Source organism: Apteryx mantelli, chromosome 2 (genome assembly GCF_036417845.1).
Source record: "Apteryx mantelli isolate bAptMan1 chromosome 2, bAptMan1.hap1, whole genome shotgun sequence".
Lineage (NCBI taxonomy): Eukaryota > Metazoa > Chordata > Aves > Apterygiformes > Apterygidae > Apteryx > Apteryx mantelli.
This window is the reverse complement of record NC_089979.1, coordinates 121,652,371-121,667,996: the sequence shown is the minus strand read 5'-3', so window position 1 is coordinate 121,667,996 and position 15,626 is coordinate 121,652,371. Positions and strand designations below refer to the sequence as shown.

The window sequence follows — 15,626 nt, the reverse complement described above, 5'->3', positions numbered from 1 at the left end:
GAGGAAGGTGAAGGAAGCACACTTTTTCTAAAGCCCTGTTTGATTACTGAAAGCTGTGGAAACACTAGAGGTTTGCCTTTGTGGTCCCTATGTTTGCAGAATTAGGCCCTCAGTTAAACAAGGATTACAAATCAAAGCTAAGTTATTATAAGGTGGATCAAGAAAAGTTGTTTTAGCAAAGGAGAAAGGAAGGTGGAAGAAGTAGGGTTTATTGAAAGTCTTGCAGGCTTGTTAGTAGTTAGGAAGCTCTAATTTTCAGCAGATACTAGTGGTGAATCATGCTGAAGTAATGAGGCCAGCACTGGAATAAAAATGTGAGGAAAAACAATTGGTGAAATCTGAGGGGCAAGTAAAAGAGCAGGAGAGAACAGCTTTGTAGTTATTGATGGAAATGAACTCAAATTATGGATGGAGATTATGCTTCTAAATATACACAGGAATTACTTGATCTGGTGCTGAAACAGAGATATTTTTGGTATCAGATACTGTGGTGCTATAAAGATAGGATACAATTTTTTGTGCCATATCTGGGGGAACTGTAAGGTGAAATACAGGTGTAGTTGTTCCTGGTTTTGAAAAAAACACCTGAACTTTTAAATAAATGAATGTATAAATGCCTGTGTTTCATATCCCCCATCCTATTCTTTTAACAAATTCATTTAGTATTGATATACCACATCTGCATTATCTCAAGTTTCTTTTCAAGTCTGCTGCCCACAATTTAATAAATAATGTTTCCACTTTTAATTTGTGTTCCACTGTAAATTAACCCCCCTTAAGCACTGTAGCAGAACTAGATGAGCATTTTAATAAGAGTAGTACATTCAGTCAAATCCATTTTTTTTCTGTTTCATGTGTTTCCTGTGAACGTCCTTGGAAGAGTAGGAGAATTTGAAAGCTGTATTCTAGAGAAATTTTCGTAGTTTCTGTTGCACAGAACAATGCTGAAATTTCAAGAAACTGCTAAGTATGTCACCGTTGCTAGATCTAATTTTGCTTGCTCAGCTGCTATGTTTGCAAGAAGATACACAGTTCAGAGGAAACTTGGCAATGGAAGCTTTGGAAGTGTTTATCTGGTTTCTGACAAGAAAGCAAAACAAGGAGAAGAATTGTAAGTAAGCACTTCAAATACTTTAAATAAAAATGTTTGGACCATGTTTTTTTACATTGTAGATGTTTTCTTTGTATTAATTTATGTCTCGTTTCTCAGTTTGGTGTTATCCTGCAGGCTTAACAAACACACTGTTTAACTTTAGTGATGGTGTTAAATAGGACCAGGCTTTATGCTGACTCACATTCCAACTGAATCTGTTTTTCTTTAATATATTTTATCAGATATCAGTCTGTCTGATGGTGCTTATATCTAAGTCCTTTTAATTTACTACACAAGGTAAAATGGAGGTGGTTGGAAAATCTATGAGCCATAGTGATGTACATCTCCAAAGCTATGTAATAAGTAATTTAACCAGTAAAAATGTATCTGAATTACCCATTCCCCACTGTCATACCATGGTCGAGTTCCTAACATAAGGTATACGTTGTGAAAAGGACCCTTGCGCTGACTCAGGACAGAGGAAAATTTCATCACTGTCCTGACAAGAAGCAGAGCAAAGGTATATGCGGGCTTTCACAAATTTACTATTCTTCTTTATTTTTTTGAAGGCTTACAGCTTTATAATTTGTAGATTATAATTTATAATTATATAAAGATATAATAAAATGTAACATATATTATATGTAATATATACACCATGTGTTTACTATAACCTTTAGCTATAAATTATACAATTATATAATTTATAATTAAACTTCGAGTTTTCTTCTGAACACACTTATTAAAATGTTGGATGTTTGCCTTCCACTCCATGCTCATTCATCTTCATGATCATGACATTCTTTGCTTAAAAATGTGGAGAAAGAGAATCCCTAATCTAACTGAGTCCAACTGCTGCAGTATCTAGCTCTGTAATGCTCTGTCCAATTACACGGGCCTGTTAAGGCATTCAAACTTGAAAAGGGGGCATGAAAATGTCAGAATTTCTGAATGTCTTTTAGTGGACTTTCCTCTTCATTTCAGCCATTTTCTTATTTACTCCAGATAAGTCTGTTGTAGCACCTAATTGGATGCTTTCAAGAATCAGTTCTGTGCCACTGTGCCATGAAAGGAAGCCTGCTAAACTAACATTTTTTTATGATTAAGTTGTATAAATGAAACATGAGAAGCAATAATTACAGAAAGTCTTCCAGTAAGTGTATTCCTTTTGCTGTATCCCTATTTGATGGCAATTTTTTTAAACTGACAACAAATCTGGATTTTTTGCCTGCCTGGATTTGGACAGGTCTCATCAGTTCAGTTTTGTGTGCCGCAGTTTTGCCATTTATAGCAATGCATTCTTGACAATAATGCCTTAATAAATGTGCAGACAAGACATGATTCTCTCACTTATTTTCCTTCTGTATCAATTTACATTTCTCAGCTCACTGAATCAGGGTTAGAGGCCAGTAAGCTTTTAGCTTTTTCTATTTTTCCCTGTGTCAGCTTATACAATTTTTGGATCTCTCCAAGCCTTAGCTACAGTTTGCTGCAAAAAAGTCCTTTAATGCAAAACTTCGATTAAAAACTGGAGAAAATATTTGGCATTTTCTTTTTCTGTTAGCATTATTTATCATACAAATTAGAGGTAGGAACTACCTGAGCTTATAGGACTCTAAAGACTCTAAGAATGAGTTCAATAGTAGCAGACTTCAGAAGAATACTGAAATGTATATCTTCAGTTCTGGTATTTTTGACTATAGTTCAAGCTGCCAAACCTCCAAAACAAGCAATATGTGTTTTGCCTTTAAGTAACTATCTCTCTCTCTATATATATTTTTTAGAATTTTATTTAAGAAGTCTGATTTGTAGTGACTTTGTTTTGAAGAAGCATTCACTGCCTGCAGCATTTCATGCCTGTCTTTTGATAGGGATGAGGCTGCATGTGTCCCTTGCCATCCTCACGACAGAGGCTGAGTATTAGTTGGCATATTCTTTTTCTTTTGTTTCATTAGCCTCTTCCTTGTGACTACAACTATTTAACAAGCCCAAATGCTTTCATTGTAATGTTCTGTAGTTCCTCCTTACACCACTTGGGGGTAATCATATCACGGTTATTCCCCTCCACTCCTCCTGAGCTTTAAATGTAGATTTAAGATTGGATTCCCCTAAATTTCTGCCATTTAGATGTTTAATAGATGAAAAAATATTGGCCCAGGTGAACATGAAACCTCAAGCAGCATTTCAAGATAGAGGGTAGACAGTTTCTACTATTTAATGATATTGATTTCATAAGGTGGTAAAATGTATTAAAAAGGCACATTGTTAACACTACTTTCAAATAAGAAAAGAATCCATTATGGAATTTTACTGCTTACTGCATCCATCACATTTCCCTTTGGGAAATATATACACATGTAAATATATATTTCCAAAGGAAATGAAAAAATAAGTGATTATACTTCTCACTCTTTAAAAAATCTTAATAGAGCTCTGAAAGCATTTTGGCAGATAAAAGGAGTGGAGCTATTTAGGCCCTAAATTATCTCAACAGAATTAGAATTCTATTGTTATTGCTTCAGAGATGATCCAGAACATGCTGAGATAAATGTTAGATACAGCATGAATTCAGTCACAGATAGTTTCCTGCAAATCATCTACCCATCCCATGTAATAGTCTAAAGCACTGTGAAAGAGCATAAAAATAAACCATAAGAATGCAAATTCCCAAGAAGTTAAATCTTGGATAATGATACAGAAGCTGTTCAAGAATTTATTCTTCAATTTTCTATTAGTGCAATATCTACAGAATGAGTTAACCCAGTGACTAACAGTGCTTATCATGTGATTTCATGTGTGGTCTGCATAGCTTTTGCATGATTCTAAAAGTAGTTTTTGGGCATGCCTTATTCTTCTTTATCCCTGAAGGATCCTAGATTTTGTGAGGGAAGTATTACACGCACAGTTGCTTCAGCTGGGAGGGAGAGTGTGATGATCTGGGGCATGCCTCAAGTCGACAGGCTCATTTCATATAGAAGCTGTCTACAGAGAGCTGTTCAGGCCAGCAATACCTGCCTCATAGAAATGTGTGCCAGCTTCTTGCTTCTGTACTACTAAAATTTAATAAAGCTTTTCAAGTACATTGTATTATGGGAGGCTGCTAAAATTCCTACTCTTGAGTTGAAATAGTTCAACGTGTTTTCTCGTGAATTGTAATACTCGACTGGAATTTTACTAATGTTAATAAATATACATGCTTTAGGACTTTTGTAATTTTTTGGAAATATGTAGCCCTGTCTATACCAAGTATACCAAGATATCTCTTTTGATTATCAGCATTTATTCATTTTAAGGATAATAGTGGTTATTATGGGTGGATAGAAGTGTCTAAGGAGAGAAAGAGCCTCAGTCTCATTGCTATACTAGTTTAGTTAGTGCAGAACAACAGAGTGTAGACCCAAGAGTTTGGGTGGAATCGTTCCTCCAGGAATGGAAGTACTGTGTGGGTGGGGATCTCCTCCTTTGTTGCCACTTCTGCAGATTCATCTTTCTTGCCTGCAAAAGGGTCTTTCTGCTTCTGGGCAGGCTTCCTCTTTTGCTAGCAGACCACCCAGAGAGAAGTGTGGGTTGCTTCAGAGCTCAGGTCAGCTGCTGTTCCTGCCTCTCTTTTAATATCAGGCAGAAGAGATAAGACAGACCTGCCGGGGGGCCAGACCTGAACTGACTTTAGCCGAGGCAGCTGATAGGGGTGAGGAAGGGGCTGCTGAGCAGGCCTGAGAAATGCTGCTGTGTGACGATTGTGCGCTGCTGCTGCCAACCCCTGCTGCCTTGCAAGCCTGCTCCTTGGCCTGCCTGGAGCTCCTCTGGGCCGGGTTACAGCCAGGGGAGCAGAGCTCTCGCTTGTGGAACTGACAGCTCTGGCAACTGTGACTCAGTGCCCCCATCACCTGCTGATGTGTAAAATCCTTCGGTGAACGTTCTGGGCTGCAGAGATCCCAGATACGCTTGCATACCCAGCCATGCAAGGCTGCTGCATAGTTGTATGGAGGCTACAGCCAGGACTATCTGGCAGCTAGAGAGCAGAGGATAGTTTTAACAGTTACTTTATTTGATAGGGCATTATTTTAATGCAAGTAGCACATGCATTTGGAGTAACAAACGTTAGATTCTCTGTTTCCTCTCTCTTTATGAAACAGCAGTGTGTATTGCTGTTACTTGGATTAGAGTAGCACTGGTGACTCTCAGCCAGGACAATATTGTTCTGGGTGCTGCAAAAACCCAGCACAGAAAGATAGTCCCTACTGCAAAGACCTTACAGACAAAAGTTATGAAGGGAGATTTCATGCCTGAAAACAATGACACAATAGTAGTGAGGATGAAAGGCTGCCGATGTGTTGTGGCCACTGTCTAAGTGTTAACAAGTTTTGTAGCTATCGCATCACAGGAAAGTTTTAAAAATGGATTTGTAGGAGAATTAAGAGAGACTGCATATATGTATAAGCATGGAAAGAAATTCAAATAAAAAATCAAGTTTGGATTATGGGCTGGTGTGTCTGGCAGAATAGTTTCTGTACTTAGGGTGGACAGAGCAGAGACTGAGAATGGCTTGAGCTTGAAATGCTGGTTTGTCTTTCACGGCAGGAGGAGATAGACTTAAACTAGATGTAGAACACTCCAGAGCAGCAGTAGCAAAATATCACAATTTGTATTTGCAGATAAGAGATCTCAGAGGTGAGGTGAAAAAGGGGGAAAGGTGGGAAACAAGGATGGAATCTACTGGTACATTAAAAAAAAAATTGTCAGGAAGGTGAGATTCTTCCAGAACATAGTGAAGGAATGACTTGAGAGACAAGAGATTAGTCAGGAGAGGGCTGCATTATTAGTAGCCAAGAAGGAGGACACGATTAATGCCAAAAATGTCTGAAGAGATTGAAGAAAATCAGTAAAGGGACTAGTTAGAAACTTAAGCAAAAGCAGTTTTAGTTAATGCAAAGGGCTATTTCCAATTCGTAAGGATTTAGAAAGGTACAGGACTTAAAAAAAAGCAATTGTAAACATACAGAACATAAAAGAAAAAAGAGGAAAAATGAAGGCAAGTGATGAAAGGTGAGTCTTTAGAGATGAGGAAGACATAAGCCTACTTGTGAGAGGAAAGAGCAAGAAGACAAATAGATGGGGAGAAGAGAAAGTGAGAATAAGAGAGATCAGAAGGTTGAATGAAGGTTCTTGGAGAAGTGGAGTTGTTGGAGATGGCCAAATGAAAAATTTGGTATCTCTGACAGGGAAGAAAGAGAAGATAGTATTAGAAGGGGGAAGAGAAAAATGAGGCAAGCTCGGAACAAGAAGAGGGTCATGGTGGAAGAGAAAACTGGGTTATCCACTAACAAAAGAGGAAGAGAAGATGATGAATCTAAAATTAAAGCAGGTAGTATTTTATTTCCTACTCGGAATTCATATTTTTTTAAAGCAAGCTGTTTATTGAGACTTATGTCTGTATCTGTAGAAGTGAGAAAGAATCAGACTATCTGTGCTTTTCCTTTTACTCCTAAAAAGTTAAATATACTGTTGAGCATGCTGCTGATCTATATTTCCGTAATGTTGCCCTAAAAGATTCTGTAATGCATATTTTTCTTTGAATAAATTCTAGCAGTCAGTCAGTCTTTGATCTCCTTTCAACACCTGTATCCAATAGCTTGCTTAGACAAGATTATTTACATGTCCTGATTAAAAATCCAAGTCCAGTAATAAAATTTAAACAATACATGCAGTTAACAGTAATGGTTTCATAAAGCAGTACATAATAATTTGAAGTTCCTCTGCTGAGAAAAGTAGAAGCAAGAAGTGATCAAATTTGCAGTTTACTTAAAAGAGGGTGACAGAAAAAGTTTATGAGCCCCTGTGGAAAGGTTTCTCTCCTGCTGTTTCTGTAGGCAGTCAGAATCAGAGAATGGTACACAGTGGGACTGAAAAGAAGAAGCACAATAAAAATCTTAATGTTGAGGAATCTACTGTAGAATTCACACTGGAATATGAATTAGCTTTGAAGTAAAGATGAAAAATAACAGAAGACATTGACAATGCCATTCTCACCTTGAGTATTTAATTTAGTAACAGGTGCAGTTCCACGACTGCACTTAGTATGACCTTGCTATCATGCACAGTCCTTATCACTGGGGTCCGTTATGGTATGACTTCTTAACTAGTGTGCTGGAAATTGTAAAAATAATGCCTTATATTCAGAACGTAGATTATTAGGGACAGAGTGTAAACAGATAACCTGTATGTGGCTCTGTGTGGCTTAGCTCTCTGAAAACAGGGAAACTAAGGCTTCCATATGAAAAGCTGTAAAAGCTTGAGTTGCACAGTGTTAGGATTATTTGTACATTTTAAAATCAAAATAGGTATAGACCAATATTGTTACTTGCAAACTGTGCTTAGGAAATGAAGTCAGGTGTTGTACCATTGATGTATAGGTAATTGCAATTTATAATTGCGAAGTATGTTCTTAGTTCCTTCTCTCCTCTCCATTTGCTTATTTCCTCTGATACAGAATTTGCCAGCTATTTATCCACAACTTCTTAGTATCTGAGATTTCTAGGTGATCTGTTCTGCGTATAGATGGGCGCAGGATAGCTGGCTTTCTGAGATTGTACTAGATCAGAGACATCCAACGTGAAAAGGCTGAGTCGCATACTGTATAAGTAATAAGAATATGAAGCACTGCCAGTATAGTAGTGCATGTAGGTGTCATACTGTATGTCACTCTTAATAGTGTTGTGTTGTATGACTCATTCGTTACATATTGCTTTAAATTTGTATGCTTTTTTGTAATTTTTATGTTCCCGGTCCAGGGTGTTTTCTATAATTTTGCCTTCTCTTTTATTAGGTGACTCTGAAACCCTTTTTCATTTCAGTTTTCCCTTCCACCCTGTCTTAACTGGAAAAATTATATATTGCTGTAAACAGCTGCCAGTTTCAGCCATAGCTTAACAACTGCATGTCTAAGCCAGGCAAATTCCCTAATCGTACAACACATTTTCTAATGTTGATGTACTCCGTTTTCCTTTAGAAAACTCTAGTTGTGTGCAGGCCGGATGAGTTTTTCTGTATTCTCAAATGTGCTGTCATGAGAAGATCTGTTCACATTTAAGCTCACTGAGCAATAGCTTCTTTGCCTGTATTGCTGGTGGTTTTTTTTTTCCCCAAGGTATATTATCCACAGAGGAGAGGGATAAAGCCAAACCAGTGATTCGTCTTCTGGAGCAAGATGGTGCCCCCATGGAGTTACTTCAGACTGGCCATTAAACTTCAGAATTGCACTTCATTCTGAAACAACTGGTTTGTGTAGACATGTGATAAACAACTTTGCCAAGTTTCATAATAATTTCCTAAAAAGAAAATGGAAGTTCTTTTCTTTAGGTTTATGGCTAGGGCAAGTGACTATCTTCTTTATTTGTGTAGAAAGTTATGCAATTTGCTATCCATGTCCTACAAGAGCTATTGATCCTGTTGGATGCTTCTGACCAAGCATTACCGAGGGTTAGACATCTCAAATATAGAAGTTCCTATAACTTGTGTGAAAATAGACAGCTGAGTAGAGAATAAAATTAATGCCCTCATAAAGAGAAAGGCCAGAACCTGAGACACTCCTAACTATGAAAGAGTATCTTCTGTGCTAGACAATCCATAGAGGAGAGAGACCATCTATATACCCCAGTTCTGGGAGAAACCATGGTCAGAATTTGCATTGTCTTAGACACCAGAGTCAGTTAAACACAAGAGATGTGTTCATAGGAAAGGAAGCTTCTTAGCTCAGGATGGCTTGTTTTGTATTTTATTTGATGTTTTCTGCATTAGGTATTTGCCAATCTTTTGGTTTTGAGCCATGTACTGTATATCCACTAAAAGTGAGATTAAATTGCTTAATATTGACAGTGCCTTTCCGTTCTAGTGATCCCTAAAATGAGCTTTGGTAAATCTTTATTTCAAATTGCAAAGTGATTCAGCTAATATGTAACTGGGCTCTAAATAAGGATTGCATGTGTTTGCAAATATTTGCCGAGTTCTTAATCTTTTCCAGGGTTTGAATTGAATTTAGATGTGATAGATGGGGATGCAAATCACTGGTTACCCATTAGTGGAGTTTCACATATTTTTTAGAAGCTCTGGGTTTTTTTTTAAGAAAGAATAAAAAATTCTAGCTTTAATTTACATAAAAATAACTGTATGTATGTATTTTTGTTTGGCTCCTCTTTTTATTTTGTAGAAATTACACCAATAATGAATTTGTAGATAAGTCTGTGTTTTCTTTAATTTCTTTAATTTAATATTACTATGAATACACTAGCTAGGGACAAACAGTGCTGCTCAGTCACTTTCCTAGACCCATTATGGAATACTGTCTCTTAAGAGTGATTCTTTGCATGCATGTAGCACCTTTTTCATTTTGGGACCTGAAAGCACTTTTCAGAGCTGTGAAATATTTTTATCCAATTTGCAAATGGGCAAGAAGCAGAGAGGTTAAATAATTTGCCTGTGTTCATATGGCGAGGTGGTAGGCCTGGAAAGTAACCAGACTCCTACTTGAGAAATTATTCCTTTTTATCTTTAGTTTTGCTAAATGTTAGCACAATCTTTAACTGCGCTGTAAATTCTCTATGCTCCTTTGTAGCCCAGTATAATGGGGGTCAGTTCTACAATTTGGAAACAAGCTGTCTGTGTGTGGCAGAAAGGAAGCCTGGTTTCCTGTAGACTTGCATCCTGTGTCCCTTCATCCTACCACAATAAGCAAATTCTTTCACCACCTATTTTATGATCGCATTCCTTTTTCTGCAATGTCTTCAGTTTTCTTCTGCTTCCTCTAAACGTAGCTCCAACTTCTTCCCTCCAATATACATATTTCCTCACTGCATTACCTAATTAGTGGCTAGAAAGGTCAAGCTGTGGTGGTCTCTGAGTACATGCACAGATGAGATGATTGGTATATGTACATTGATGATTTGGCAGCTCAAACAGCAAATAACTTTTGAGATTCAGGGGCCGCTAATCTAGGTCTCATGCACTTCCTACTTAGCTCATTGAATAGTGTCATCTTCAAATCCTTGAGATTGCTACCGTTCTGACAAATTTGGCTGAAATTGGCCAGTAAGTCCATATGCTGAGTAGTGTTTGTTAGACAGATAATTCTTTCCTTTGTAGACAAGGTTAATAAATATGGGACAATTGAATAAATTTTGAAAAGGTAGTCGGACAATTATGCTATGGATTCTTCTGCAGTTTTCTAGTGTATTTGATATTTAGTATTTACTTTCAGTTCTTTGACAACATATAATACGTAAATGCTTTGAAGCTTATTTGATCTTATTTGATAGGAAACTCAAGTCAGTCCTATGTGTGAATACAACATGAATTTTATTGGCAGTTACAAATGAAGTTTATTTAGCTCAGAAGTTATCAAGTCAGTGCTGCTTTATAAAACTCTTCCATTTCAGTGTTTTGCTCAAATCCAATCTTTTCTTTGAAGTGAAAGACAAGGAAGGCATTTCAATATTGCATCTAAGAAATAGCTGATATGAATTTTTTAAACAAAGTGTCAGTATGGCTTTAAATATACTGGTACATTCAGAAAACATTGACTTCAAATTTCCATCATGTAATGTAAATTGACATCAGATTTACAAATAATCTTCAAAATGCAGGGCATCTTCAATTTCTTTTTTCTTTCAGATTCTGGAATCGCCTAAGATTTTGCAGATGTGCATCTAAATATCTGATGCTTTTTTGTTGGCAATCATAGACCTGTTTCCTGACCTACCCCAAATCAATTATGTACCTGACTTGTATAAAAGAAGTAGCAGGACTGTATCAGCATTTTAACAGCTAGCATGGTAATATTCCTGCAGTCACTTCTATCCCTGTCTCCCTGAGTAGTTTATCAGTTAATTATAACAGGTAATTATGGTTAAAGACAATATCTCTTTATAGTAGAGGTTTCTGTTCAACAGTAGTCTTGAAGGACAGTGCTATCACTTATAGATAATGAATGTCCTAATCAGTTGTGCAAAGTGAAGCTCTGGGCTAAGTTTCACTAATTCATAACCATGCATAGACAAGCAGCTGAAGTACACAGCAGGCAATAGGGACTTGTAGTTCATAAATATTCAAAAGGTACTTATACGTCCCCTTGGTGGAAAGCACATGCTGAGAAGTGCCAAACTCCCAGCACCGTTTCTGCATGTGGTAATTGTGGGGTGTCAGCTCAGTTTCTGCGTCTGCCTTGCATTATAGCATTAATCCAGACTCATGCTATGATTCCTTGGAAATTGTGCACTTAGCTGAATAATTTATCACATGACTTTCAATTATTTATGACTTCTTACTACAAATAAAATAAAATCTAAAGGTGGAAGAGTTTTGTAACTTATGAATATCCAAGAGACAGTCAGCAGATTGCTGTACCGTTAAATCCCAGGGTTTGCTGCCTGTTTGCTTCTCTGAAGGTATTCCAAGGGAACGCTCATTTGAAACTGAATTGATTAAAACAATAACAAATGACCCCCTGCCAGTTGCCCTGTGCTTCTTCATCTAATCATGCTGTCTGCCTTTCTTCTTCTCCCTCATTTAGCCCTGAAAATAAAAATTAGAAATTAAAACTAGAATCCTTCAGGTCATTTTAGGTTTTTGAACAAATATTCTGGATCTCATTGGAAACTGAACAAAGGAGCAGCTCCTGTAGGACATTACTGATTGCTGCTTCTTTTTCGATAAGCTTTTCTTAGTGAACCATCATTTGCTCGCTTCATTGAGGTGAACCCCTGCCACTTCACCTAGAGCTCTGGTTACTGTGTATCGGCTGAACTGCCATAGCTGTTCATGTGCAGAGACTTTCTTGGTCCCAAATGTGAGATAATGTGACAGAGACCCTTGGTAGAGAATTCTTGCTGATTTAACTAGAACGGTTTAAGAAGTTAGGCTCCATAATCTTTCCATTTCAGTGGTTAAGTGTGGCTTTCACATTCTGTGAATGGTGCTGTGGGAGCCAAGACCTAAATGCATGTCCAAGTCCTTACTTAAGCCTCTGTAACCATGGCTAAAGCTTTTGAGTTTTAGTTTAAGAGTGCAAACAGATGTTGCCTGGGAGTCAAACAGTAAATGTTTTGTTTCGTTGTTGGTACAGAGTTGCAGCTATGACTGAAATTGTTTTAGATCATTTCCAGTTCAGGCCAATAGTGGTTCAGAGACTAGTTTGATAACCCTGAACTTGTTCAAAACAATTCTCATGTGAAACTATATGCAACTAACAGTAGAATAGTTCAAATGACAAAGTTGGGCCTGTAAATCAGGACATTAAGTGGGAGGATGCTTTAGTCCGTATCCCCTGCATCCTTGTCTGTGCCCAGCCCTTCCTGCAGCCCAGCGTGGCGCTGTAGGGCTCCTCTCCAGCCTCCGCCCCGTGGAGTTAAAGACCTGCAGAGCTACCTTTCAATGGAAGTGTGACAGTCCCGAAGTACAACACAGGTAGAGAGGATGGAAACTAATACTAGAGCTCCACATTCTTCTCTCCCTGAAAACTATGCTTATGCGCTGCTACCACAGAGCTATGGAAAGGCACACGTACACACGTCTTCACAGAGAGATACACTGATAAAATTGGTAGACTAGAACAACAACAGTATTGAGAGTTACAACACACAGGTGTCCAAGACATGGTCCATGTCCCAGTGAAACGATTTATTTAGAGCTCTGTTTAGGAAAGTTCAGAAATTGATTGCACTGGCTAAGTTTCTAGCAGGGCTTGCAGGACAGCTTGGCATTAGAGCATAGACATCACAATTTGCACTGCATATGCTGGTGAGAGATTTAGCTAGTAGGAGCTACAAAGAGGCTGCAGGCCTTTGTGCAAGCAATTCCTTTGTTAAAATTTTGAGCATTCTCGTTTTTACAAAGTATATAACCCGATACTCTGTATGGGTTCTGTGAAATCAAAAGATGAGCACTCAAATCATCTTGGTGCCTTTCATTCAGTTTGTGTGATGTAGATGCCTGTGAAAATTCTGTGCAGCAATGTGTGATATAACTTTTAATTCTGTCAAGTCATCTTTTTGAGCTTTGGGGTTATTGTATTTTTTTTCTCCTTTTTAGTGCACCTTTCTTTGATTTTGCTTTTCAGTGGGATTTGTCCATTTGACTGTGGCGCAATCTAACTGGGTCTTTAACTGATGTGAATGGGAGGCAAAGTGCCTTAAAGAAAAAGATGACTTAGGTTTCCTCTAAATCTCATCCTCCAAGAGCTGAGCTCTCCTGAGCTCCCTGCTGCAGCCCCCACCTGGTTGTGATCTTGTGGGCAGGCAACAGGTGGTGCTGCTGGTTGAGTTCATTCTTTTTTGTAATGTTTACAAATATTATTTTCAATATTGGGTGGAGAATTATGCTTAAGGCATTTCTGGTGAATTATTGGTTCTTTGAGATGTGCAGCAGAGACAGAATTTAATGATTTTGTAAGTAAGCAAATGCTTTGAGATCACTTCTGTCTCATTTGTTTTGTTGAAACTGTTGTTTAATTTTATTCATTTGCAAGATAATTTTAGTAAGAAAACAGTATTATTACTTTAGGTCAAACTGTGACCACCTGCATCAACAATATTGTGTATTTTTGCAATATTTGAATATGCTTGATGTATTGTATGTTGTTGCAGTTTGCCCTTGTTGGCAAGGCGTGTTTTCTTTTAACTCTGCATCAAGGATATTGTACTTTCTTCCACGCAGAACTAGCCTTCTGGCTCTTTATTGAGTTCAGTAAATTGTAATGAGAAAATTGCTGCAGTGAGCAGAATAAGTTCTTGATTTGCTGGACTATCAGTGTATTTTTCTTTCCCTTTTTCTAGTTTTTGGTTGTTCTTATATGACACAGCTACGTTAGTGAACGTCATTCCTAGTTCACTGCTTCTCTTGCAGGTATGGTGTGCCCTTCGTGTGATCTAAAATAACTTTTCAATGTTGTTGGCTAGTGGCTTCATTTCTGATTTGCACATATTTCACCAAATTCTTAGACCACAGTATCATACCCAGGAAGGTTAGAAAGTATAAAAAGACTTTTATGTAACAATAGATATTATACACAATTAATTTCCTCAGTTAACATTGCTTGATTCCCTTAGCCTTTGATTATAGACTGTTTAGTAATGTGCTTTTGTACAACCATGAGCTGTGCTTTTCTCTCTCATGCACGCGCATGCTTCTTTTTGGTACGGTAGATAATTTAATGTATATCAGAAATAACATTGAAGGAGATGCCTGCTTGAAAGAGACATGTGGGAAGAGTGAGCTTTCCTATCAAAGTTGAAGCAAATTAGTATTTAATTGCTTATGGGAATTGGTTTCACAGAAGATATAATATTGTTGGCATTAAATATACTTGCAACATTTAAAGGAACATAATTCTGCTTACAAATATACTTATATTCAGGAAAGAGCCAATTAAATTTTACATTAGAAAATGTTTTAGTCTGAGTTTCTGTGGGATACATTCTTTCAGTGATTACTTAATGTGTCTGTTTTTCCTTTGGAACTTTCTATTTTTCAAAACTGTCTGTATTTTATGTAAACTGAAGCATGTAGATCGGATAATATGTGGATTTTTGAAATTTCTAATTTCAGACTAATTTCTGTATTCCTAGACAAGTGAGCTTCTTTTTGGCATATGCTGTAGCCCAAGACTGCAAGTTGAAGAGATGTGACATGGCAATCGCAGGATGTTTAATCAAATAATAATGCTTGAAAATAACTAATGCTTCATTCAAGCTTTATTTCTCTAATGATATGGCTTTTCTTCTGGAAGGAAACATTAATTAGCAGAGAGCATTTAATACTGAAATGTATCAAGTGCGTACAATGAAATCACAATGGGAAAGTGTCTGTTTCAGGTGAGTGGGTGTTTGATGGAATTACATCTTTAAAGAAATAGAGAATAAACAAATTATTTCGTCCTTGTCACACTCATCTCCAAAAATCCATTTAGGTTAATGATATTTAATTACATTCTTAAACAAGACTAGGCTGGAGAAAATACAGTGAAGGCTGGTAGTCATTATCAGATAAAATAATGAACAGTAGATGGTGATAATGCAACATCTAGAGATAGAGTATTTATAAAAAAAAATACATACACACATATATATTTAGCCCGTACCCTGCAATATTTTTAATAATCGTTCTGAGTATACACAGATTTCTTCGCTTTAATCACAGTCTATCAATATTTGATTCTGAGCTGAAATGCATAAAGAAGCTATAAACGTAACTAATTTTTGTTTCATTTCTTTCTAGGAAATAAAATGCTTTGAAAAAAGGGTCTTTAAGAGGAAAATCCTTCCTTTATTGATCAAAGTTCATTCTCAAATTTATTTTTAATTATTGTAGATGACTTAAACCAAAATATGCCAAAGGATTATTAAAAATAAACACATCTGAATATCTAAATAGATAATGTTAATGGATGCTTTCATACTTACTAGTAATAAGGCATGTTCAGTTCTGTGGGATGTAGCACAAGTATTCTGCTTTGATTTGTAATTATTAATTTTTTACAACATTG

General features: G+C 37.0%; 1 protein-coding gene across 1 annotated transcript in view; it reads left to right on the top strand.

Moving 5' to 3' along the window:
• Positions 1–629: 629 nt before the first annotated feature.
• Positions 630–15,626, top strand: part of NEK11 (NIMA related kinase 11) — a 110,195-nt gene continuing 95,198 nt past the window's right edge. Inside the window, exon 1 of the mRNA XM_013950728.2 lies at positions 630–1,111. Coding sequence (XP_013806182.1) covers positions 942–1,111 — 170 coding nt within the window. The 5' untranslated portion in view covers positions 630–941. The remainder of the gene's footprint in view (positions 1,112–15,626) is intronic.